This window comes from Phascolarctos cinereus, unplaced genomic scaffold (genome assembly GCF_003287225.1).
Source record: "Phascolarctos cinereus isolate Bilbo 61053 unplaced genomic scaffold, phaCin_HiC Scaffold_726;HRSCAF=1367, whole genome shotgun sequence".
Classification (NCBI taxonomy): Eukaryota; Metazoa; Chordata; class Mammalia; order Diprotodontia; family Phascolarctidae; genus Phascolarctos; species Phascolarctos cinereus.
In genome coordinates, this window is record NW_027556098.1 from 47,149,799 (window position 1) to 47,177,206 (window position 27,408).

The 27,408-nt window shown below is 36.7% G+C and overlaps 1 protein-coding gene across 1 annotated transcript in view; it reads right to left on the reverse strand.

Annotated features, from left to right (window-relative positions):
- NCAM2 (neural cell adhesion molecule 2) overlaps positions 1-27,408 on the reverse strand; it is a 281,382-nt gene that overhangs the window by 72,874 nt on the left and 181,100 nt on the right. The window contains exons 12-13 of the mRNA XM_020996054.2: positions 19,303-19,476; positions 287-406 (exon numbers count right to left, since the gene is read on the reverse strand). Coding sequence (XP_020851713.1) covers positions 287-406; positions 19,303-19,476 — 294 coding nt within the window. The remainder of the gene's footprint in view (positions 1-286; positions 407-19,302; positions 19,477-27,408) is intronic.

Sequence of the window (27,408 nt, forward strand, 5' to 3'; positions counted from 1 at the left end):
AATATTGAATGTAATAGTAGACAAAAAATAGAAAAACTATGACCTAATTAATTAAAATGTAAATAAATAATAAACCTCCTTCACTGGGAAAATTTCCCTCGGGAAATTTGTGTTTAAATGCATTTCTTTGCATTAGTGTAGCACAAAGAGGCTTCCAGTATTCTGAATAGATTTTATATTAATCCAAATTTACTTCAAGTTAATTTATGAATTTGTATGCAAAGAGAACAACAAGCAAATTATAATATTTTTAAATCCTGTATTAGTTAAAAATATGATTACTTACGGACTGGCAATGTTTGAAAGATTTCAATTTTACTGTAGTCCCCTTGACCTTTTCCATTTACAGCTGCAACTTTGATTTCATAGGTTGTATTTGGTTCCAAGTTGCTTAAAACAACCGTTGCTAAGAGAGAGACAGAGAAAAAGAGAGACAGAGTGATTTAATATACATAAAAGGCTAAAAGAGGGTATAAAAGAAGTACAATTTCTTCACCATATCCAGAATATTTTTTTTCCTGTAAGTTACTAAGAGAATAGAGGAAGGAATGAGAATGAAATGGGGAAAGGGCCCTATCCTCAAACTGATATAACTTCCTCAGTCTAGTAATGTGGGTACAGTTCTCAAAGGTTGGGAGAGACCGAGGTGCTTTCAACTTTAATAATGGATATATGAAAACAAAACAAAAAGAAATCAATCCCTTAAAAGCCACCTGTGAGATATAGTAATCATTCTTCATTAAAAAAGCCTTTTAAGAATATTTTCTGTGCAAATGCACTAATAGGGAAATTCTAGATTTCAATCAAAGATAGCAATGAGAAAGTATCCAACTAAAGCCTTCTTCTCCTGAGAAACACCATATCAAAAAAAAAAAAGAACCAAAAAACCATCACGTGAAACAAATATTGAATAAAACTGAAGAGATGCACTTCCAGCTTGTCCAGGATTTTACTAGAAGATGACCATAAGCTGGAGGTTTATCTATTCAGGGGCCCTCTAGGTAGTCTGAAGCCAACATTATTTCCTGTAAACCAGGGCCTAAAACCAGAAGTGTCTGGTTAGTTGGGGCCAAACCACAGGACAAAGTCAAAGCTGGGGATCTATCAGATAGGTGACAACACAAGAAGATAGGGTGGACATGGGGCAAGGTCAGGGCATAGGAGACAGGACCTGAAGTCAGTACAATCTCTGGAAAGATGAAATATGAGGCTAGTGACATCTCAACTCAGGCCCTGACAAAGCCAAACCAGGAGACAAAGCCAAGTCCCAGTACATACGCAAGGTGATAGAGAGGCTGAGGTTAGTGTGTCCTATGTTTATTAGTCTTGTCTATGTTTATTTGAAATGCACCAGGAGATAAGATCCAAATCCTTGGAGATAGGACTGAGGCAGAGCGTGGGGCCTGGTCTCATCCTTAGGTCCAGCTCCTTGTATCAGGCAAGGGTTATGTAAGAAATCAAGGAGGGATAATAGGATACAGTTACGCTATCCAGAACTGCAGCAGGATGGCAGCAGTGGCAGTGTCATCCAGACTACAGCAGGGCCAGAAATTGGACCTAGCCATCATACTGAAGTATAAAAGAAGGGACAGAGTCTGTACCTAGTACCTAGTACCCACCTAGACCCAATCCAAGAACTGAAGCCAGAAACCTGTGTAAATATAAGGATGCTTTCATTACCATTAAGAAATAATATAGATTGAAAACTTGAGGAAAACCCAGAAAAGGAAAGTAACTCTGTAATAAGGACATATAGAGCACCAGAAAAAAGAATGCATTGGTAAAGACTATAAGAATGGGAATAAAGAAACAAAGAAAGAACTGAAATGAGATAAAGAATCAAATTAGTGTAGTTGGAAAGAAAATAAATAACTCAAAACAAAAGGCAGAAAACATTACCTAAATAGTGGATACTCCAAAATATGGAATAGAACAAATGGAATTTAATGATTCAGTGGAACAAAAATATAAAATCAAAGTAAAAAAAAGCTGGAAAAGTCAGCATATATTAAGTATCTACTATCAAAAACAAATGACTTAGAAGACAGGATGAAAAAAGATAATTTTAGACTCACTGGGCTCCCAGAAAACCATAGCAAAACAAAACAAAACAAAACAACAAACCTCAAAGAAATTGGGATATTGTATTTCAAGAAATCATTAAAGAAAACTACCTTGAATGATTAGAACATGAAGGAAAGCAAAAATGGGAAATATCAACACCTCAAGATATGTTATATGTAAGCCAAATAGTTATACGTAAGAACTAAGAGAACTTCCTGAAAGAATCTAATTCAACCCTCATGTTGTCAAGAAACATGATGAGAATTCTTGAGAAAAGAATTGTATTGGTACCCTGAGGAAAATAAACGGGACTGTGTTTGCAGAATTGAGGAAGTCAGTGGTTGTAGTTATAGTAAAAGGTGATTTTGGTCATAATCTTTCTCAATCACTTAATCAATAAGCATTTATTAAGCAGTCATTCTTTGCCAGGCACTATGCTAAGCACTAAAAATACAAAGAAGGTAAAAATATGTTCCCTGTCCTCAAGTAGCTCACATTCTAAAGGAGACAACATGCAAAACATTATTTATATATGAAGTATAAACAATGCAGCACAGATCCAACCATGTCACCCTCCTACCTCCTACTCCATAAACTCTAGTGGTTATCACCTTCAGGAGCAAATATAAAATTTTCTACTTGACATTCAAAGCTCTTCATAATCTGCTACCCTCCTCCTCAAACTTTTTGGTCTTCTTTCACTCTCCCTGTTCTCATTCAGGCATTCTAAGATCCAGTAACACTGGTTTACTTGCTATTCCTAAACAAGATACTCTATCTCCTTACTCTGGGAATTTTCACTGGCTATTTCCCATGGCAAGGGCAGCTGGATAGCACACTGGACAGAGGGCTGAGCTTAGAGTCAGAACTCACGTTCTTGAGTTCAAACTGGCCTCAAACACTAGCTATCTGACCCTGGGCAAGTCACTTAACCTTGTTTGCCTCAGTTTCCTCATTTGTAAAATGAGCTGGAGAAGGAAATGGCAAGCCACTCCAAGATCTTTGCCAAGAAAACCTCAAATGGGGTCATGAAGAGTTGGACATGACTGAAATATATGAACAACAACAGTCCCACGCCTGGAATGCTCCTGGTCCTCATTTCTAACTCCTGGCTTCCCAGACTTCCTTCAAGTCCCAGCTAAAATCCTACTTTCTATAAGAAGCCTTTCCTGATGCTCTTTAATTCTCATGCCTTCTCTCTGTTGATCATTTCCAACTTATCCAGTACACAGTTTGTTGTATATAGTTGTTTGCATGCTGTCCTCCCCATTAGACGATGGGCTTGAAAGGGACCCTCTTTAGCCTTTCTTTGTATCCCTAGCACTTAGCACAGTTGCTGATAACCCAGGTTACATATGGAGGCTCTTTTAAGAACTTTGAATTTTTTTTCTTTCCCATAATCATTTTCTCATTTATTATAAACCCATTATAATCAAATGCAAAATGCCCGACAGTGTTGTTGCTAATTAATGTGCTCATTTTACTATTTTTGATACATATTAATTGCATGTAACTATTACTTCATCATTTCTTATTTTATATGCTGAATGTTTAATGATTATTTTTAGCATTATTGGTTTGCTAAACACAATTTTTATTTCACCACTCCTTTAAAAAATGTAATGTGAAATATTTAATAAACATTATGATGTTTTTGGACTAGAAATGCATAATGATTTCCTGATTTTATGAGAGGACCCAGAGAATAAAAACAAGGACATTATAAGGATAATGAAAGGAAAGGTCAAAATTGGAATATTGCAAGGTAATTCATGGTAATGTCAAGACTCAGAAGACCACTCAGTACTTTGTTAATTAACTAATCTATTAGATAAAGTAAAAAATATGGGATACACTGAGAGGATGAGACAGTGACTAGAAACTCCCCTTCTGAGAAGGCTTGGTCAAGAGAGTGGAGGCCATGAATGCAAAATATTCAATAATAAAGGAAAACTGAACACACACACAGTTTGATGTATAAATGCATTTAATTCACTTGGGAAATAGGTAAGAACAAGGAGACAGGAGGGGAGGCTTAAAAGGGAGGGTAGACTTGATGAGGAAATATTCTGGTAGGGTGCTTTCTTAATTTTTGAGAATAATTTTTGAAGTATGAATACTAATTGCTCTTCAAAAATCTGATAGAAGGGGGCAGCTAGCTGATGCAGTGAATAGAGCACGGGCTCTGAAGTCAGGAGGACCTGAGTTCAAATCCCACCTCACACACATAACACTCACTAGCTGTGTGACCCTGGGCAAGTCACTTAAGCCCAATTACCTAAAAAAAAAAAGATAGAATTTTGTGAGTTCATTAGGACCAGGAGTTTTTTTTCCTCTTCGGTAGTGCCACAATGGATAGAGTTCTGAGCCTGGAGTCAGGAAGACCAAAGTTCAAATCTAGTCTCAGACACCTACTGGCTCTGTGATCTGAGGAAGTCACTTAACCCTGTTAGCCTTGTTTCCTCATCTGTAAAATAAATTGAAGAAGGAAATAGAAAACCACTCCATTCTCTTTACTAAAAAAAAAAAACCCAATGGAGAGAGTTGGACGTGACTGAAACAAATGAACGACAGACAAACAATAACAAAAAGTTTCTTTACATCGAATTCTAATTCTTTATCTGAGACTGGGTTATCTAAGATCTCTATTTCATTTTCTTTCAGTGTGGATATTTTATATTTTTTAAAGGTATTCCTCTATTTCTTGTTTTCTCAGTTTTGTCAGCCTATAACCGTGTGTAATAGATTGTGATTATTTTTTGTTTCTTCTATTGTTGTGATTTCATCTTGCTCATTTGCTCTTTTATTGATTTAATTTTCTGACTGCTTCTTTTTCATCAGATTAGTTCAAGGTATATCAATTTTATTAATCTTTTTAAAGAACAAGCTTTTAGTTTTATTAATGATTTCTTTGGCTTTTTTTAGTTACAAATTTAACTATTTCTCCCCTAATTTTTAATATCTCCTCTTCTTGCTTATTTTAGGTTTATTTATTTGTTGGCTTTATGATTTCTTAAATGTATAATTAGTTCATTAATTTTTTTTTCCATTTTTTAAATGTATGTTTATAGTGATACGATTTTTCCTCTGAGGACTGCATTAGTCGCATCCCAGAAATTTTAGTACATTGTTTCATCATTATAATTTTCACAAAATTATCAATAACTTCTAGAATTTGTTCTTTGGCCCACTCATTATTTAGGATTTCTTTATTAATCTCCATGTGGATCTGTGTCTTTTGTTTGTGATCCCTCAAATGATGACTATTTTTATTGTGTTATGGTCTATTAAGAATGGATGTACTATTTCTGCCTTGTGACATTTGTTTGCAACACAGTGTTATGTATTGTCAGTAATCTTTCTAAGTGCTTGTCTCCCTACCAGCTCTCTTCCCCTCACCCTCAATCCCCATCCTGTTTGTTACCTCTCATTAGTGCCTTTTACTTTATTACATTTATCTTTTATTTACTTCTTCCCTTTTTCTCCTCTTTGTCAAATAGAATTTCCCTTCTTTTCTACCCTTTCAATTTGTTTTGCTTATTAGTTTTTAAAATTTCATTTTCTGTGCATTTTTCTAGAAAGCATTTCTTTCCCTCATTCTCTTTATTGCTTATTTTCCTTTTTTTGTCTATTTTAGACTTTTATTCTTTGATTAGTTGTCCTTCTAGTTATTTAGTTCTTTATTCTTTGCATTTCTCATGGATTTAAAACTTCTGAGGTACTTATTTTGGATTCTTTCTTCTAGATTCTATGATTGCCTTGTAAAGCCTATTCCTTGGTTCCCCTTTTTTCTTTCGTGTCTCACACAAAAATACCAACTCATGCATGTGATGGACAGGATATTATCCCATTGTAGGATTCTTTCTATGCCTCTGATTGTAGTTTATTCTTGGCTTTGCCTCAACTTAATCATTCTTCTTTCTCTACCTTCCCTCCCCCCCAATAAAGAATGAAGCCACATCCTTTGCTACAGGGAAGTGTTATCAGAATCTTGAGGAGAGAAAAGAAGGTTTGGAATAGCCACTGTGGGGAGTAAGAATCAAGTAAGGAGGATTAAGTTGCTTTGCTTCAAAGGAGACTCAGTTGAGACTAGATAACAAAAATTTTTAGTGCAAAAATGCTTAGCAATGAAAATCAGGCTGTCCTACATTCTTCGTTACCCAGCATTGTATCTTTAATAACAAAAAAAAAGTCAAACAGAAAGAAAAGAAATGCAAAACAAGTGTTCCATACCCCTAGTCAATAATTACAGAAGGCTTTGACTTCTGATTGAATTAGTCAATCAATATGAGGTATGAACTAGGTGTGAACAAGGTCAAGATATCTTCACTGAATCATTCAATCAAAGGCATAAATTAAGTACAAATAACCAAAGGAAGAGTGAAGTGGTTTTGAGTCATTGTCTCTGAAAATAAATCCATCCACAAAGTACTCTGCCTCACTGTAAGAAGAGTACAATGGGGAAATATGCTTCATAACTTTTTTTCTGGGACTTTCTTCATTGGCATATTATTGGAGTTTAATTAATGTTTATTGATTGACTAATGTTTCCTTAGTTCTACTTATTATGCTCTGTATCAGTTCATCTAAAATTTCCCATTTTTCTTTCAATTCTTATTGGACACTTCTTACTGCACATCAATATTACATTGCTTGCATATACTACAATTTTTTCAGCCATTCCTCAATTGATGAACACCTGCCTTGTTTCCAGTACTTTGCTACTACAAAGAGTACCATTACGAAAACTTTAGTTTTATTGGACCTTTATTTCTGACCTTGACTTCCTAAAGCTAGATGCCCAGTAAACAGGATTACTGGCTCAAAGGCCAATTTAGTAACTTTTCTTGCACAATTCTAAACTGAAAACCAGAATGGTTGAACTATGTTACAACACCAGCAGAAGGTAAAAATGCTTTACTGATACTCTTTCGTCATATCTGTCATTGCTCACCAACTTTTCTCCATTATCACCCCAACATCCAATAAATGCCATCCCTTTTTTTAAACAAATATATATAGTTAAACCAAACAAATGAAGATATTGGCCAGCATGCGTGCCTGGTTCTGTATTTCTAAGTCTCTTTCACAAAATATGCTTCATTGTGGGTCTTTTGAAGTCACAACTGATTCCTGCCTTAGCCAAAATTCAGAGGTCTTTTAGATTTTTTCCTTTCATGTTATAATGGTCATCATGCAAAATGTCTTAATTCTGCTCATTTCACTCTGCATCAGTACATGCAAATTGTTCCATATTTCTCTCAATCCATCATATTTCTTAAGGAAAAATAAAAATCTATTATATTCACATACCAAGTTTCGCTCATTCATTCTCCTCTTGTTTTCTACTTCTTTACCACATCAAAAAGTTCTTGGGATAAGGAAGGAGAGATTGGAGAATAATCTTGAACACATAGGTTCTTTCCCTCAGTCCTGTTCCTGTTGGGAGTGCATGCGTAATGGTAGTATTGCTGGGTGAATGGGTATGACCAGTTTAGTGACCTTTTGGGTATAATTCCAAATTATTTTCCAGAATGGTTGCACCTTGAAAGCCACTAACAATGGCTTTCACTAACAATGCATTAGTGTGTCTATCTTCCTACAATCACTTCAAAAGTAACTTTCCTTCATTTGTCATTTTTGTCAATTTTATGGGTGTGAAGTCAAACTACAGAGTTGCTTTTTAAGTGCATTTGTATTATTATTAATGACTTGGAACTTTTCTATAGGATTTGTAAAAGCTTGGATTTCTTCATTTGATAACTGTCTGTTTATGTCCTTTGACAGCTTATCTACTGAGGACTAGTTTTTGATCTTCCATATTTCTGATACAGTACTACATATCTTGGATATCATACTCTTCTCAGAGATGTTGGAGACAAAAGATTTTTTCCCCAGTTGACAGCTTTGCTTTGCATCCTGTTTGCATTTCAAATTTATGTCTAAACCTAATTTCTGTCAGAGTGCTTTCTGGTCTTCTTAGTAATTATATTTGAAAAAAGAGTATTTATATTTTCTGTTTTCTATAACACCACAGTTATCCTAAATAAGCCTCTTCCTGTCCCTCCCAGAGAAATCATTTAAGAAATGGGATTTTTTTTGAGAGGAAAAAAATCAGCATAACTGATCAATACACTGAAAAAGTCCAAAAATATATTTAATATGTAACATCTGCAGACCTTCCACCTCTTCAAAGGAGTAGGTTGAGGGTAGCTTCTCAAATCTCTTCATTCTGAGTCCTATGTGATCATTATAATTTTATTATATTTACTTTTGATTTTTGGGTGTGTAGTTCTTTATATTTACATTGTTGTACAAAACTATCACTTTTTACCTATGACATTACAGTATGCTTAGGGAACCCTTGGGAATAAATGAAAAAACTAGTTGAAACAATTAACAACTTTAGCAAAATTTCAGGATATAAAATAAACCCGTATAACTCATCAACATTTCTATATATTACCAACAAAACATAGCAGGAAGATATAAGAGAAATTCCATTTGAAATAGTTACAGACAATATAAAATACCTGGCAGTCTACCTGCCAAGACAAATCCAGAGATTCTACAAATACAATTACAAAACACTTTTCACATGAATAAAGATAGATCTAAACAACTGGAGAAATACCAACTGCTCATGGGTAGGTCAAGTCAATATAATAAAAATAACAATTCTATCTAAATGAATTTATTTATTCACTACCATAACAGTGAAACCATGAAAGATTTATTTTATAGAGCTAGAAAAAATAATAACAAAATTTATCCGGAAAGAAGAAAGGTCAAGAATATCAAGGGAATCAATGAAAAACAAGGAGGGTGGTTTGGTAGTACCAGATTTCTAATGATACTACAAAGTGGTGATTATCAAAACAATCTGCTTTTGGCTAAAGAAATACAGTGGCAGTTAAGTGGAATAAATTAAGTGTACAATGTACATTAGTAAATGATGATGGTAATCTAGTGATTGAGAAACTCAAAGATCCAAGCTTTAGGGGCAAGAACTTATTATTTGCCAAAAACTGCTGAGAAAAATGTAAAGCAGCTTGGCAGAAAGTAGGCACATACCAACATCTCATACCATATATTAAAATAATGTCAAAATAGATAAATGTTTTAAATATAAAGGATAATATCATGAGTAAATTAGGGGAGCATGGAAAAATGTACCCATCAGATTTATGGATGAGGAAAGAATTTATTACCAATGACATAGAGAGGATCACAAAAAGTAAAATGCATCCTTTTGATTGTATTAAATTAAAAAGTTTTGGCACAAACAAAAACATGGCCATAATTAGAAGGAAAGTAGAAAAGTGGGAAATATTTACAACAAGTTTCTCTCATAAAGGTCTTATTTCTCAAATATATAGGGAACTAGGCCAAATTTGTAAAAATAAGAGTCATTCCCCAACTGATAAATGATCAAAGGGTATGAACAAGTAGGCTTCAGATGAAGAAATCAAAGCTATCAAAACTCACATGAAAAAATGCTCTAAATTACTATTGATTAGAGAACTGCAAATTAAAACCACTCTGAGGTACCACCTCATGCCTATCAGATTGGTTAACATGACAGAAAAGGAAAATGACAAATGCTGGAGGGGATGTGCATTGTTGGTGGAGTTGTGAACTGGTCCAACCATTATGGAGAATAATTTGGAACTACATCCAAAGGGCTACAAAACCGTGTATACCCTTTAACTCAGCAATACCACCACCAAGTCTACATTTCAAAGAGATCAAAAGGAAAAAAAAGAGACCCATGTGTACAAAAATATTTACAGCAGTTATTTTTGTGGTGGAAAAGAATTGGAAACTGAAAGGATGCCCATCAATTTAGGGACTGGCTAAACAAATTGTGGTGTATGATTGTGATGGAATACTATTTGTAGGAAACAATGAGCCGGTTGGTTTTAGAAATATCTGGGAAGTATTAAATGAAGTGATACAAAGTGAAGTGAGCAGAACCAGGAGAACATTGCACACAGTAACAGCAACATTGTAACGATGACCAATTGTAAAAGACTTATTTATTCTGATCAAGACAAGGATCCAAGACAATTCCAAAGGACTCATGATGAAAAATGCTATCTACCTCCAGAAAGAAAATGAATGGAGTGCAGATTGAAGCATATTTTTTTTTGGTTTCTTTATTATTCTTTTTTTGTTTGTGCATTGCCTCAAGGCATTCTTTTTGTTGTGTTATCTATGTTTAAAGTTTAAAGGGCAAGAATAAAGAGAAAACTTTAAAAATGTCTCTTTTCTGTCTCTGGATTGTGGTAAAAATAAAGAGACTGACAGAGAAGGGAACTTTTTCCCCAATTCATAAAAGTTTGCAGATTTGAAAGTAGAATCAGAGAAGAAATTTTTCTTTTGGGACCTTCTGTGAAGTAAAATCCAAACCTTTGAGGGTTAGGAGTTGGGATGGTCTTCAACTCTAAGCTGCTAAGAGATAAGACCACAGGATTGTGCCTCCCATAGACTACCTTAAAACTGCTTGGCTCTGTAGACTGTGGTTCAGCTGTAGACTACAAGGGAAATTCTTAGGTCAGTTTAAGAATTCTTATAAATTATGGAAACTAATAATAGTAAAAACAGCATAGCCAAAGGGATTCCCTTAAATTACAGAAAATATTGAAATAAAAGGTAACTGTGATTTCTATTAGATGATATAAATCTTTCTCTCCCCCTGATCTCTCCACATGGAGAAATAATGTCCCTAGGTCTGAAGAGAATCCAGGAGCAGTGATAGATCATTTTAACGATTAAAAAGGCATAACTGACTTAATGGTGACTTTGCTCTTTCCAAGTGAAAGACAAGCAGTCATAGAGGCAGCTAATAGGTTAGCTCTGACAAAAGAGGCGATTCCCAATTGGCCTTTACAAGATCCACAATGGGACCCCAATAATCCTGATGATTACAGCATACTGCAGTAGGCCAGACAATTTTTATTTGAAGGTATGGCTATTTGTGCAGCTTCTCCAGCAAACTGGAAAAGATTTCAAGAGACAGTACAAGAGGAGGAGGAAAATCTTACTCATTTTTACAATAGGCTTTGCAAAAGTGCTAAATTTTATGGGAGACTAGACTCCTCTATTCTGAGAGATGCCTGGATCATTTGCACCCATTTTGTTAATCAATCCCTGTCTGACATATGGAAGTATTTCCACAAGAAATGCCCAGATTGGCACAGAATGACTATAGTGCAGATTGAAGGAATTGCTGTCTACGTCTGTGAAGGAAAGGAAGCTGTGGAAAGGGACCAAAGTGTTATACAGCCTGTTTCTGCCCAAACAATTTTTCAGGAGTTACTATACAGGTCATTAGAGAGGTTATTGGACAAGCTATGTTGGAAATTATATCTAAATAATCTTGGGCATTTCAAAAGTGCTTCTACTGTGGAAGGAAAGGTCACATTACTCAAATCTATTTTAAGAAAAAAAGAGATCTTAGAAATCAAAAGGGGAATGGCTTTAAGGGTTCCCTAAGAAGCAATAATGCAGGAAGAGGGAGAGGTAAGGATCTCAAGGACAGATTTTCTTTTTTCCAGACCTCAAGATCTCAGCCTTTCTCCAGGGGTTCCCTTCTCCCCTTCTCCCCCTTCACTAATTTTATAAACTGAATAAATTTTCTATTGATATGTTATCCAGTAGAAATTTAATAAGTTCTGACTAACTGAAGCTAACTAAGTGTGGGAATGAATTTTGGTTTTAACCACCAGCTAGTGAATAATTTATCCCTAAATTCCAACCAGGGACAAGATCTCATAACCAGATTTTAGAATTTTCTGCTTTCTGATGGTACTGTGTTCCCTACAAATTGCCTCCCCCACCATCAGACCAATGTATTTAAAACTGCATAAATAAGTTTTTGTCCTTTTAAGGCTCATTTTGATCAAGGTTTTTCTATAGGGGCCTTAAATGTAATTACTTTAGAATTTCATCAATTTAAATTTTAAATGTGTGTTATGAATTATTAAGTATTAACTCTCTCTGGATTCTGAAAAGTGAAGAGTAAGTAAGCAGAAGAGAGTAAGTTTTTTAATTTGGAAAACTGCTTTGAGTTGATCTCTGTAGGTAACAGATCTCTATTGTTAATCAGGCAGACAAGCCTTTTGTAATATGTTCACAGGGTTGGGAGTAGACAGAACCCCATTCTTGTGTTTCAACAGGAACATAAACCACTGCATGCCTCCTAAAAGTGTTTGTAATCACTAAAAACACCTTAATGGTTTTCTCTTTAAGAGAGGATGTGTTCCACAAACTTTTTCTGGGACAAGGAACAGGCAGTACAATGGAACTCTTCTGATCTCCTAGAAAACACCTGAATTATAGCTAATCAAGCGGCAGGTTATGATTGTGATAGGCAGATTAATGAAGAGAACCCTCTGGGTTGAAATCAACTCAATAGCTCTGGAAAATACGGCTATAGTAAGATATCAATTTAACAACAGTATGCGCAGTATCTGTAAGCCAATACAGAATGTTAAAGAGGGTTGGAAGAAATTTGATAAAGATGGTGTTCCAAAGGGTGATAAAATGGGTAGATTACAGTCACTTTGAAAATCTTTTGCAGTAGATTAGCTGGAAATGGTGAATCTCTTAATATTTAATGGTTGGAATAAACAGCCCTTGTGTTAAATATAATACCAAATAACCGATATTATAAACTGATGTTCCATATGATACTATTTGGGAAATAGATCCAGGTGCAATTAAATTTATTCTGGTTTCATTTTAAGTGGAATTTATAATTGTTATTATACTGTATCAGGAAACTTGTCAACTGTTTGGTTTTAAGGCAGATTATCCCAGTTATGTGATTGGTAATGTGTATAAAGATAATGCCTGACATGAATTTAAATATTCATTGTATTAGAAATATTGTTAGAAAAGTGAACTCTTATTCTTTTGGATTATGATATAAATATGTTTAAAAAACTCATTAGAAATATAGGAGATAGTAATAATGGGTTTCTGTGAAGTTGGCATAGCAAGAAATCTTTTAAAATGTCCTCTTCTGTGAAAGGCAGATTCCTAAAATCTTACTAAACCTGCTAATAATTTAAAGTAATACTGAGTGCTTGCTTGTGCAGTAGATTGACAACTGGGCAGGATATCAATATTTTAAGACTCCAAGCTCTAGCCCCATGCTCAGGTTAAAGTACAGTGATTTTATTTTAGTTAAGAACTAGAAATTACAAAGGAAAATATTTTTATTCTTACAAAATTTTTTAAAGTCTCTAACCATTGTATCATACTGTCCTAAGAATGATTTTCAGCTTTTGTTTTAGTCTCCTACAAGTAAGGTTAGATAAGCATCTGGTTATTTCTGTCTGACCACCTTTCAGGATGTTTTGTAGGAAACTTATGTTGTAAATCTAACACTATATAAATATTGAATATGGTGAAAGTACTGGTTATTGTGCTCTGTGACTATTAATGGGACCCTAAATGTTTCTTTGTATTGTTCAAATTGAGAATTCTTTAATTAACTCCTGTGAAAACTCAAAGGTTTCTGCCTGAGGAAAACAGAACCACACGCTGCCAGGATTAGATCAAACTCCTTAGGTCTTTTTTGCTTGGGCCAAAAACCACTCCTTCAACTGGACTCTTAGAGTGAGGATTTTAACATCAATGGCTTATAACATATGAGTACATTTTAAGTTACCTAATAAAAACAGGTATGAATTCAAACTGATAAAACTTTATGTGTATTTCTTAGTATTATTAATGTAAAATTAAGTATACGTTATGTTAAGTATATGTTATATATATTATGAAACTTGGTAACACCAACATAGTCAGAAAAATAGATTCTCTTTTAATTTGGAAATCATTTCATCATACTGTTAATGTAAAGAGTATTGTATTTTATTCAGGTTACAATGATGAAAAAATATTTTTTCCTTCTGTTTTTATCTGATAAGATGTTTGGCATGATTATATGTTTATATCAACTCTTCTGGTGACACGTTACAAATTCTATAAGGCTTAATCTATAAGACACAGAAGTGAAAGAACCTACCACATCTAATTAGAATGAGAAGGTTCATAGATCAGTTTATGTAAGTTCAGAACGATTTCCTGTGTAAGGTAATTTAGAGATGCATTTAATTAAATTGAGATAACTTGAATAGAAATGGGTTTTGTTTTATTTTTCAAATCCATAATACTGTTTATGATATTATTAGGATCACAACTTCTTTCTAATCTAGATGTTGCTATATTATGAGCTAAACTGTTAAAAGAAAAGGAAAATATTTACATACTATTAATATTCTGAAGTACTTGCCTATAGTAAAGAGGAAGTTTCGTCTAAAATTAGCTATTACTTAGGAAAATTGTAAAATTATTGGTTAAGTTATTAAGGGTTATTATGATAAGGCCAATTTAACTGGGTATATTTTTGGCATTGCTTCATTTAGAAAACTGAATCTCCTCCCCTACTGAGAACACTTTTTGATGAGAAGGGGATGGTAATTAGGAATTCATTTGTGGTAATTAGGAATTTATAGCTTATGACTATTGTGAATTCTGAAGTTATATCTGGAATGGTCTGTACTGAAATTGCATTTTAGCCAACTCAGTCTTAACAAACACCAATTTTAAAAATTTGTTTTTGCTTTAAGGGTTGAATAAGAAATAGCTATGGTCAGTTTAGAAGTTTCCAGCTATGTACTTAATGAAAGCCTAATGATTATCTTTTAACATCAGGATATTTTAAGCTGTTTTTGAGAAAGAGAAATACTAGTAGAAAAGAATGTTAAGTAAAAATATTTTGTGTGATTTTTTTTAGAAGGCCTGATTAATTTTATTTGCTAGCCAATTTATTGCAACAACTTGAGAGTATTGATGAAAATTGTGTCCAGCCCTAGAGTGATAAATGAGACTTTGCTGTTTGTGGTGAAAACTTTTTGGTACCCTGAACATTCTTTCTTAGCTTCATTTTTAGGTTTGTTGTGTCTTTAAATGAGTGCTTCAGGAAAAACACCCATAGTCCAATGGGAGTGACATCTGAGATCTGAGGCCAGTGGATATCTGCCCCTGGGAATGATGTTGGGAAGGTGACCTTGGGAAGGCTAAGGCTGGACTGTCTTAATTCATTTTACTATACAAGACTGCCCACCTGGTTCCATATACTTGGCTGCTCATAATCATTTTGAGTGTTGGGCCTTTAGGACCAGTATTGATGCATTACATTCATGTCCTCCTCCTTCTTCTTTTTTTTTGTTGTTGTTGAGGCAATTAGGGTTAAGTGACTTGCCCAGGGTCACACAGCTAGTTAAGCATCAAGTGTTTTGGTCTGAGGCCGGATTTGAACTCAGGTCCTCCTGACTTCAGGGCCGGTGATCTATCCTCTTTGCCACCTAGCTGCCCCCACAATTAGTTATCCTAAAAGAATGGCTTGTGGTCTATCTTGTGTTGCCTTAAAGAGATGTCTACTTTTACTCACGGTCATTCATTTGAACATGGTAATTGGAAATGCTTTATTATAAACAACCTATTTGATATGCATTGTTTAGAAACTGATTACTCACTGTATTTGTATATCTCACCCCAGAACTTTTTATTACAATTAAATTTTTTTGGGAAACTTTTAAATTAACTCATTTTTGTATTAGAGGTCATCTTCTTATCCTTAGCAGGATCTCATCCTCCTAAAGGGGGAATGAACAGCTAAAAGAAAATAACTAAACAACAAAATAAATAGCTAGAGTGAAAATTTTAAGATTAAATAATTACATATGCCAAGTATATATTCAAAATAAATTTGAAATAATCAAAGAGGGGAATGAGAGAAGTGATTATTTTTCTATCATATTAATGACTGATTATTAAATTGGCCTCCAGGCTTTTTTAAAAAAAATATTTCCTCATTCAGGGACCAGCTCCTATAGGTCAGTCAACCAGTCTCTGAAAGACAAGTCTGATAGATGAGACTGCCTAAATCCTGTAAGAACATGCTCTTAGATTTTGGGCAAGACCCTCATGCAACTAGGAGACCTTACTTCTATTTAGAGTGTAAACAGAATCTAATCTAGATAAATTCCTGTCCCAAAACAATGAGCTCATGCCCTTATACCCCTCCACTGGAGTTTAGAGTGATCCAGCTCTTGAAGAAGAAAACCAACCAGAGTTGTTTAGGTAGAGATAGATTCCTTTGTCCAGATTGCTGGAGGCAGCTAGGTCTCAAGATCAAGTCACATTCTCAGGAGGAAGAACTGAAGACTTTTAGCCCACACCCTCATTAATTATTCACCAATCAAGGTTCATCTGTCAGGGACACCTCCTTTTACAAAAGTATATTAAGGCTTCCAGTCTCTTCATGTTTTTTTTAGCAGTGTGAAAACTGGTTTGCCTAGTATAGCCCTAGCCTCCTAGGATGCAAGTATGCCTAGGATAATAAACCTAGAGACGAGCCTCTTGATAGAATAGTATTTAAGGTTAAGTCCCCCATTTCCTTGCTCCATATTTCTCCTTCCTTACTAGGTAATTTAGAAAATTGTCAGTCCATCAATAGTTATTTATTAAATGTCTATTATGGGCCAGGAACTATGCTAAGTGTGGGGATTCAAAAGAGGCAAAAGTCATCCCTGACCTTGAGGAGTTTATAATCAAATGGGAGAAACGAGTAAAAATATGTACAAATATGCTATATGCAGGAAAAATAACAGAGGGAAGGCATTAGAATTAATAGGGATTGGGAGAGGCTTCATGTAGGTGGGATTTCAGCTGAGACTTGAAGGAACTAGGGAAGCCAGGAGTCAAAGATGAAGAAGAGCATTCCACACATGAAAATTCCTGGGGTAGAGAGATAGAGGCCAGCAAAGAGTACATGGGAGTGTGGGGTGGGCTGTGTAAGGTGTAAAAAGGCTGGAAAGGTGGGGGAAAAGGCACTAGGTTATAAAGGGCTTTAAATTCCAAACAGATTTTGTATCTGATCCAAGAGGTGAGAGGAAGCAGCCCTCGGAGTTTATTGAACAGGGAAGTGACATGATCAGATGTGTGATTTAGGAAAATCTCTTTGGTAGCTGAGGTGAAGATGGACTGAAGTGGGGAGAGACAGTGGATCTACCTGCAGTTTATTGCCATAGTCCAGATGTAAGGTGATAAGGGCTTGTAGTAAGATGGTGGCAGTATCAGAGGAGAGAAGGGGATGTTTCCCATTACTTCTTTGTCTCAAATGATATGTAAGTTTGAAGCCTGAGAAGTTCTGGGTTTTCAACTGGAACACAGATGCCTTTGGACCCCCTGACTCCTCCCACACCAGTGTGCTGCCCACTATGGGCATGGAGGTCAAACACTTAGACTGTCCCTACTAGCAGTTGCTATTCTCTTACCCTTGTGGCTAGCAATAAAGTTTGTTAAAATTATCTCTGTGGGATGATGATTTTCATCTAAATTTCCTTGCACTACAATTTTATATGTCAGTGACACATATATACATACATAAATATAAAGCATACATGTTAAACTATATTCATAAGTCAAATTTAATTGATTACAGCTCACATTTATGCAATTATAAGGTGACTTATCTGTGCATGACCAGATTGCTTCACCCTCCATCTCTCATTTCCCCTGCCACTTGGGTGGAAGGAACTGCTTTGATTGGCTACATAGCTGGGACAGATGTTTCTTTAAAAAAGGGCCAGAGGGACAGCCTTTTTCTGCTGCATGCTCTTTGCTGTGCTTTTCCCTACAGCATCCAGAGGGTAAAGAGTACAATTCACCAATGGTGTGGGCTCCATAAATTGAACCAGATAGGGAGATGACTCCCAGCGTTCTCTTTCACTCTGGCTTTGAAAACAAGCCTGTGGTTTTTCTGTTTCTGTTTTATTTCATTTGTCCTTCTCAGTTTTAGGTGCTGGTAGCAATCCCTACCAAACCTGGGAGTTCAAGCCACGGCAAACTTAGAGCCAAGATTCCAGGCAGGATTTTATAGATAGTTAGCCTGGCATGGAAGCCTAGAGAAGCCAAGGTGCCTGGGACTCAAACCTGAGAGGGTTTTGGAGTTTGAATTTGGGATTAGGCTCCCAATAGATACCAAGTTAAACCATGAACCTAATCCTCTTCCCCTCCTCAGAGACTGAGGTGATACGGGGGCAAGAGGGATTATGCCTCCCACATGTTTTGGAATAAATATGTATGCTTGTGATTGTACAGACAGTTCTAACTTTATGTAAATTCTCAATATGCAAATTTGACTTTACATAAAGAATTCTGAACGAAATCTCTATTCCAAAGAAACCCACCTATTGTTAACTTTACTGAACAATACTATGCGCGCGCGCTCTCTCTCTCTCTCTCTCTCTCCTCTCTCTCTCTCTCTCTCTCTCTCTGCTCCTGTACCTTGGCTCAGCGCTCCACAGCTTCCCAACCCCCAAAAAAACCCCAAACCCCCAAACCCCCCTCTTCCCAGTAAAAGAAAAAGAACGAACACACAAAAATCACATTATGGGGGCAGCTAGGTGGCGCAGTGGATAGAGCACTGGCCCTGGATTCAGGAACACCCGAGTTCAAATCTGGCCTCAGACACATGACACTTACTAGCTGTGTGACCCTGGTCAAGTCACTTAACCCCACTGCCTAGCCAAAAAGGAAAAAAAAATCATATTATGTAAAAATTGCTTTATGTAGAGATCTGCAGAATGGTCCACTTACATAAAGTAAGAATGATCTGTACCTTTGAAGTAAATTATCTCCTTGTAAAAGCCAATCTGTTAGTGGCTAAACATAAAGAGGGAAATTGATACCACCCTCACACGCCCCAGAGAGCCTAGACACTCCTTCCCCAATATCATTAAAGGTACCAGAGAACCCTGGAGAAGAGGTGAGACGTGACATATTTGGTCTTCAGGCAATGGGGTGTCCAGGGTAATCAGTGTTAAACAATGCTTCAAACATTTGCCTCAAAACAAACTTAGGTTTAGAGATATTGATAATAAAATTAGCATAGTTTCCCTGATTTGGGTATTTAGTGATTTATCTTTTTTTAAATTTCTGAAGCACTCTTTATAGAAGTCATTACTGTGGATCAAGTGACTTCATTTAAACTTCCTATAATTTTTTCCAAAGTTTCGTTCACTCAGTTTAGAGTAGTGAAACTTTTATTCCCATTCTTTTGAAATGTGAAATGTAACAGATGAAATAAAAATAAGAACTGACTTTGTACTTAAAGATATCTTGAACTAGTAAATAGGATTCCAGATTTGTTTGACTCACTTGAAATTCCATGGGAACGAAATACTTTCCATGTTTCTGAAGCCACTTCTTTTACATCCAGTTGATAGTGATGAATAGGCACACCACCATGAGAGTCTGGTTTGTTAAAAGAAACTTTGGCAACAGTTTGTGACAACTCTATAATTTTTACTTCATAGGGACTAGATGGCACATCTATAAGGGAATAAAAACAAGGGAAACAGAAAAAGTAAACTGAGAAAAACCAGCACTAAAACTTACAGGATATTTAATAACACAAATAATAAAAAATTCTTATTCAGGTAGTTTAACAGATATGACCTTCAAAAGTGCGTAGTTAGCTAGATATTCTCTTTGAGTAATAGGAGATCAAAAGTGAGAAAGCCATCCTTTAACTCCCTGGTAACACAACAGCATTAAACCAATGCAAAACCAAACTTCATTTTATTGATTTGGGTTTCCATTGTCATTTTAAAATCAGATGATGTTTTCATTATTTCAATTATTTGGAAGAATTCTGAAAAGGTCTATTTCCGGGTGAGGGCATGGTTACTGAATAAATATTTGAAACAGTAGTACAATTCTAAAATTCAATTTTTTTTTTGTTCATAGAAATTTACACGGTCTTTTAAAGTTTATAAAAAATAATTTATTATTCTTCAGAAAATCAAAATATGAAATTTAAAAGACAGTTTCATTTATTTGATGTTCATTTGAAATAAACATTCAGCTGAGATGGTTTGACTTTAATACACTTATTTATAAAAAAAGACTCATTAATATAGTACAAATAGAAATATTCATTACTTTATTTCCTACATAATATCTAAATCCTGAAAAAGAAAAATCTGAGATCTTTCTTATATTGTATTTTTTTTATGTCCAATGAATTTGTGTTGAAGATTAACAAGTAATTATGTCCATATCTATTTCAATAAAAACATACCAAAATATAAGCAATAAGTCTAGTAAATCTGCACAGGTTAAAATTCTAAAATTGCTATTTTTTTTTCTCTACAATCTTATATACGCTGGATTCAGATCATCTTTCTTAACAGTTTTTTTCAGTCAGCAGAAATAAGTCTTCTTCCCCTCCCATTCTGCCTCCTCCCATTCAATTGAGAAAGAATGAAAAAACTAAACCCCAGTTACATACATGTACAGATAAGCAAAACAATTTTCCACATTAGCCATGTCCAAAAGAAAAAAAAATAAATGTATAAGCAAATATGTATATAAATTTTTCTGCAGATCATTTTAAAAATTATTCTTATATTTTCTTTCAGTAAGATTGCATTCAGTAGGTGGATTTGAATTTTAAAGTGTATTATAACTTTATGTTTTTGGAATTTCTTTTTGAAACATCCTTGCTGGAAATAATATAAAGCTAAAAATTTTTTTTGTGATTATTCTTCCTTTGTTTTGCCAATCAACCAATCAATCAATAAACATGTATTAAGTATCTACTATGTGCCAGGCACTGTGCTAAGTGCTAGGGATACAAAAAGAGGTAAAAGATAGACCCTGCCCTCAAGAAGCTCACAATCTAATGGGAGAGACAACATGCAAAAAAAAAGGGGTTGGGAAAGGTTTTCAGTAAAAGATGGAATTTCAGTTACAGAAGCCAGGAAATTCAGAAGGCAGAGTTGAGAAGGAAAAGATTTCCAGGCATGGAGGACAGCCAGAGAAAATATCCAGAGCCAGGAGTGTCTTGCTCACAGAACATCAAGGCATCTTTGGATTGAAAAGTGCGTATTAAGGAGCAAAGTGTAAAAAGAGTGGGTAGGTAGAAGGGGGGTAGGTCATGAAGGGTTTTGAATGTCAAATAAAGCATTTTTTATTTGCTCCTGGAGGTGATGAGGAGCCAGTGTAGTTTACTGAGTAGGTGTGTGATATGGTCAGCCTGCTCTTTAGATAAATCACTTTGATGGCTCAGTGGAGAATGGACTAAAGTTGGATGGAGAGTTGAGGCAGGCAAACGCACCAGAAAGCTACTGCAATAGTCCAGGTATGAGGTGATGAGGGCCTGCACTAGAGTGGTGGTGGTGGTGCTAGAGGAGAAAAAGGGCCATTTTTGAAAGTTGTTGGAAAAGTGAAATCAACAGGCTTTGTCAACAGATTGGATATGAGGGTGGTGACAGATAGTGAAGAGTGGAGGATGACAACCTGAGGGACTGGGAGGATAGCCCTCTACAGTAACAGGGAAGGTAACAGGTAGGAAGGGTTTAGGAGGAAAACAATGAGTTCAGTCTTGGACACATTGAATTTAAGATGTCTACTGGACATTCAGTTTGAGATATCTGAAAGACAGCTGGAGACGTAAGATTGGAGGTCAGCTGAGAGGTTAGGTCAGGGCAGGTAGATCTGAGAATCACCAGTACAGAAATGATAATTAAATCACTGAATGAAGTAGTAGAGAGAAGAAGAGAATAGTTCCCAGGACAGAACCCTGAGGGCTACCTACATTTAGAGGGTGTGATCTGGATGAGGATCTAGCAAAGAAGATTGAGAAATGACCTGAAAGGTAAAAGAGAATCAGGAGAGAGTGGTGTCCCCAAAACCTAGAGAGAAGAGAGTAGCAGGAGGAAAGAGTGATCAACAGTGTCAAAGGCTGCAGAAAGGTTGATGAGAATAAGAACTGAGAAAAAGTCACAGGGGCACTGGCCCTGGAGTCAGGAGGACCTGAGTTTCAAATCCGGCCTCAGACACTTGACACTTACTAGCTGTGTGACCCTAGGCAAGTCACTTAACCCCACTGCCTGGCCAAAAAAAAAAAAAAGAAAGAAACAAAAAGAAAAAGTCACAGGATTTGGTAACTAAGAGATCACTGGTAATTTTGGAGAGAGCAGTTTCAGTGGAATGATGAAGCTGGAAGCTGGACTATAAGTAGTTAAGAAGACAGAGAGGAGAGAAAGTGATGGCACCCACTGTAGACAGCATTTGGGGAGTTTAGCTACAAAGGGGGAGAAATTATATAGGATAATAGTGGACATGGAAGGGTCAAGTGAAAACTTTTTCAGGATGGGAGAGACATGAATATGTTTGTAGGAATTAGAGAATGAGCCAGGAGAGAGGAAGAAATTGAAAATAAATGACAGAAAGGGAGATAACAAAGGGGATAATCTATTAGAGGAGACAGGATGGAATGGGATCACTTGAGTAGGCGGACGGGTTAGCCTTATGAAGGCTAATTCATCATATGAGACTGAGGTGAAAGCTTCTGAATGATAAGAGATGAGGAGGATGTGAGAAGAGGGAGTTCATGGTGAATGGCCTCAATTTTTTTCCCCATAAAATATGAAGTAAAATTCTTAGCTGGGAGGGTGGAGAGAAGGGGAGCTATGGTAGATTTCAGGATGGACAGAAAGGTTTGGTAGAGCTGCTGTAGAGAGAGAGATAGTTAGTTGATAAGGGAGGAATGGAAGGATTACCTAGTGGCAGCGAGTACCCAGTTGAAGTGAGATAACATAAATTTGTAGACTCAGGAAGAATCACTGCATTATTTTCTCTACCTTAGTTCAGCAACATAATTTAGGAATAAAAGCAATAAATGGTGGGCTGATCTAAGGCTGATGCTTGGTAGGGTATAAATGGCAATATGACAAGGGGGATAAGAAATCAAGAGAGGTGGACAGTGGAGAGTTGAATTGCTTCACCAAGAAGGGGGAAAGGAGGAAAGAATGTCTAGGACAAGGGAGATGGCCTGGGAGAAAACTTAAGGGTCAAGGATTGGAGGCTATGGTATGGACAAAGATTAAGATTTTGTAAAGAAGGCAGAGGGAGAGATGAAAAGCCAATATGCTATGGTCTGATAACAGAATTTCACAATTCTTAATGTGGAGATGGTACATTTATGGGTAATGACAAGATCAAGAGTGACCATCTATGTATGTGGCTGAGGTGGGGTGGAGGAGTAGTTCATGGGAGGTGAGTAGGTTGAGGAACTGAGTGGTTGGGCTGTTTGAGGGAGAGTCAATATGTATGCTGAAGCACCCTAGTATGAGGGCAGGAGTTGAGGAGGACAGAAAAATTATGAACTATGTGTTGCCCTGTATTGGAAGGGACACGACCAAGGCATCTAGACCTAAGCACAATAGAGGAGAGGTTACTGAGTGATGAAGATGGGGGAGAAACTGGTAGAGGCAACGGAGAGGAAGGAAAATCCCAAATCCCCTCCCTCTACCAGTCAGTCAAGGGGAATGAGTGAAGGGGTAGCCAGTACAGGAGAAGGGTGGCTGTGGAGCCCGTGTCATCAGGGGAGAGTCAGGCTTCAGTTACAGTTAGAAGATGGAAGGAGTGGGAGAGCAAAGAATTTAGGATAAATAGAAGTTTGTTGGGAACAGTGAATGGGCATTCCAGAAGACACAGTGTTTGCTTGAAACTTTGGGGTGGGAAGGATGAGGAGGATGGGAATAAGAAATCAGATGGTGAGGGGTAGGGAATTTGCTTTGTACGATGATCTAGGAATAACTAGGATGTGAAGGGCATTGCCAAGTGTGAGAATGTTCATCAACGTAGGGAGGGTGCCTCTCTTCCAAAAGGAGGTTGGAGATCAGGCCAGAATCAAGTGCTATATGAGACGGGGGGTACATGGTCAGACTGTTTGATGGAAAGCCTTGCTTCACCGCTCTTCCCTCTGAAGGGTAGATGAGGCAGGAAAAGGATGCACCAAGAGACAGAAGTCAAACCCGCACAGCAATTTTCCTTTTCTTCTTTTCTCATGGGACAGGTACAGCAGCAGATAGAAGGTCTGAGATCAAAGGGCAGGCTGCTCCTCTTTGCCCTGGAAGTTCTTCATATCCTGGTTGGGAGATCATGTTGGCAGCATGAGGGAGAAGCTGCCTTGTGCTGGCACAGAGGGAAGTCATTGTTTTGGGGCAGATGGACGCTTGTTCCTTGCTGCCTTCCCTCAGGAGGATGTGCTGGTCGCAGCATGGGATGGGAGCACAAGGTGCATGCTCAGAGGACTATGTGGGTCATCTTCTCACCTGCAGAGGCTGGCAATGAGGTGAGAGAAAGGAGTGGCATAATCCCTGTGCCAGGGGAAGTCCTTTGGGGCAAATGGAAGACACCCAGCCTTGCCACCTTCCCTGAGTGGGGCACGCTGCTCCCAGGAGGAGGATAGTCTTCTCCTCACCTGAGGAGGCTGGCAATGAGGCGGTATATAATCATTCAAATCTTGGAGATGAGCACATCCAAAAATAAAATGGGATTTTGGTATAGAAATAGAATTTTGTTAAACCTTTTACAAATTACCATATGAATGCTGAAAGTAATGGAATGCTAGACTCACAGAAATTTCTATGTGAAAAGGACTCTCAAGATAATCTATAGGACAGGCTTCTTGCCACCGCTGTGCTAAGAAAAACTATGCCTCAGGCTTTTTGCCACCACTGTGCTAAGAAAAACTGTGCCCCAGCCTTTATTTCGAGCTTCTTGACACTGCTTCAAGCAGCAGGTCACATATACTGCTGGTCTGCAAAATCAAATTTAGGCATTAACTTCTGCTCCAGTATAGGCCAGCTTGACCTACAGCTTTGACCAAGCTTTCCTGACCTTCCTTATCTTCCCTTTCTGTTACTTGTTTCCTGACATGTATATCTTCATCTTCCTCTGTTCTGCTTTCTGTAAAATTCCAATGTTTCCATCCTGCTTACGTATTCACATTCTGAAGCTGCTGAAACGAATGCTCTGGGCTCACTAAGTAATACAACTTTCCAGTGTAGCTTGAGCTCTCAGCATAATAAAACTGCAATTATTGCTGATTCACAGCATTACCTAATCAACGAACCCTTAGATAATTTTTGTCTTGTATATTCTGACTCATTTTCTCAATGAGAAAAAATTTTAAGCTCCTTCACAATAAGGGCTGCTTTTGCTTTTTATTGCTTTTTATTACTATCCCCGGTGCTTAGCACAGTACCTGGCATATAGTAAGTACTTAATGTATATTTACTGGTTGATATGAGACTACAAGTCTCCTACAACCTAAAACAACATTCATTTTATTATAATTATTAGCATGTGATTTTCCTGTTTTCCAAACCTTTACTTGCAGGTGAATCTTTTCTTATAGAGAAATCCTGATTTGTTGGAGGAAAAGAATCTCACAGGACAAGAAGATATAGATAGGTTTGCAATAAGAACCACTGAAGTAAACAAACTGATGAAGTCACAGATACACTTAAGTAATAAGGCACTAAAGAATGTTTTAAACAACAATGATTTATGCAGGAATCCTAACAGTATTAACTAAATATACAGTACCCTGGAAAACTTGGTGTTATCTAAGTAAACTTTTTCAAGCACTCTTATGTATTAATTTTGTAGCACTTGCTGTTTATAGACCTGGAATTAAATCTTTAGAAGTTTGTGAAAGGAATACTCCTCAGGTGGAAGTTGAGTGGCTCTTCATGTCTGCATAATTCCCATCATTGTTAATATCTTTTAGTATATACAATGACACTATCAAGTAAAGATAACACTCTTGAGTGTATCACTCATATATCTCTGCACCTGTATTTTTTGAAAGAGCCCATGACAGGATACATTCTAGTTCCAGCACTAAACCTCCTTCACAAAGATCTAGAAAACACATGAAACCGAATTCTGATTGGAGAATCCAAGAAAAAGTCACAATAAATCATTTTTTCCAGCCCCAATTGGTTTAGGAAAACAGACAGATTTGCAGACCCTTGGGATTGGGTCTGGCCAGAAGTATGCGGTATATGGAGCTTTCCACCACTCAAGTACTGAAAGAGATCTGTGGTTAGGCACTAGGGAAAGAAGCAGACGGGAAGAAGAGAACCCAGACAGATCCCTAAATAGCTCAGGGTACAGGAATGAATGCCATCTGGCAGCTTTATCTCCTACTACACTAAGTCTTAAGTAGGACTGAGGAGTAGGGGTGAGGGGGTAGGTGGAGATCTATACCTAGGAAGAGGAGAGGAGTGGTTGCTAGCAGGTGCTAGCTGTATAGTGAATAAGGAATAATACTGGAAGCAAACTGTAGTTGAGTGACTCTGATAACAGGAGCAGAATCTTGGTGCTAGACTCTAGACCAGGCTAAAACCTACAATGGAATAACCAGAAGTCCCAGACCAAAGGGAAGAATGAAGTTCAATCTCTCTGAATCTGCAGATCCTCCCATTAGGCAAATAGTGGCTGAGTCCAGCAAGTCTACTGAAACTCCTAACCTAGAACAAGGTAAATGAGGTCTTATTCAGATCCAAACTTGGATTAGGAACATGCAGAGCTCAGGAAGACAGTAAGCGGACTTCACTCTGAATCATACCAATTTGGGAGCACTGAGCTTGAAGGAACATAACCTAAGCTTTGAAAACAGCAAAAGGAAGCAAGAGGTTAGAAGCTCAGGCCAGACATTCCCTCCCCAAAAGTGCAGAGACCCTGGAGCTAATATCATGTCTGAGGTGAAAAAGTAGGCTGGGAGAACGAACAAACAAAAGAATCCCACCAAAGAGAGCTATTTTGGTGACAGGGAAGCCCAAGACATAAACCCAGAAGAGAATGATATGCAGACATCTATGAGCAAAGTCTGAAAAAAAATCCAACATATGGTTTGTACACAAGTCCAAAAAGAATTCCTGGAAGAATTAAAGCAAGAGTTAAGAGAAGAATTAAAAATAATTTTAAGAACTAAATAAGAGTGGTAGAGGAACATACAGAAAAGAGAATTAACAACTTGAAACAAAAGGAACAAAACTTTACCAAAGAAAATAATCAGAACTAGCCAAATAGAAGGCAATAACTCTACAAAACATCAAGAAATATTAAAACATGAGCAAATAGAGGCTGATGGCTCCATGAGACATCACTAGACACTTGAAAGCCATGAACAAGAAAAAAGCCTAGACATCATATTTCAAGAAATCATAAAATAAATTTGCACTTAATCTAAGACAACTCCAAAAGACTAATGAAGGAAAATACTGTTCACATTTAGAAAAAGAACTATGGAGTCTGAATGCAGACTCTTTTTTTGTTTCTTCTTTCTTGTGGTTCTTCCCATTGGTTCTCTTTTTTACAACTTGACTAATGTGAAAATATGTTTAATATGAATGTATATGTATAGCCTACAATAGATTGTGTGCTATCTTGAGGTGGGGG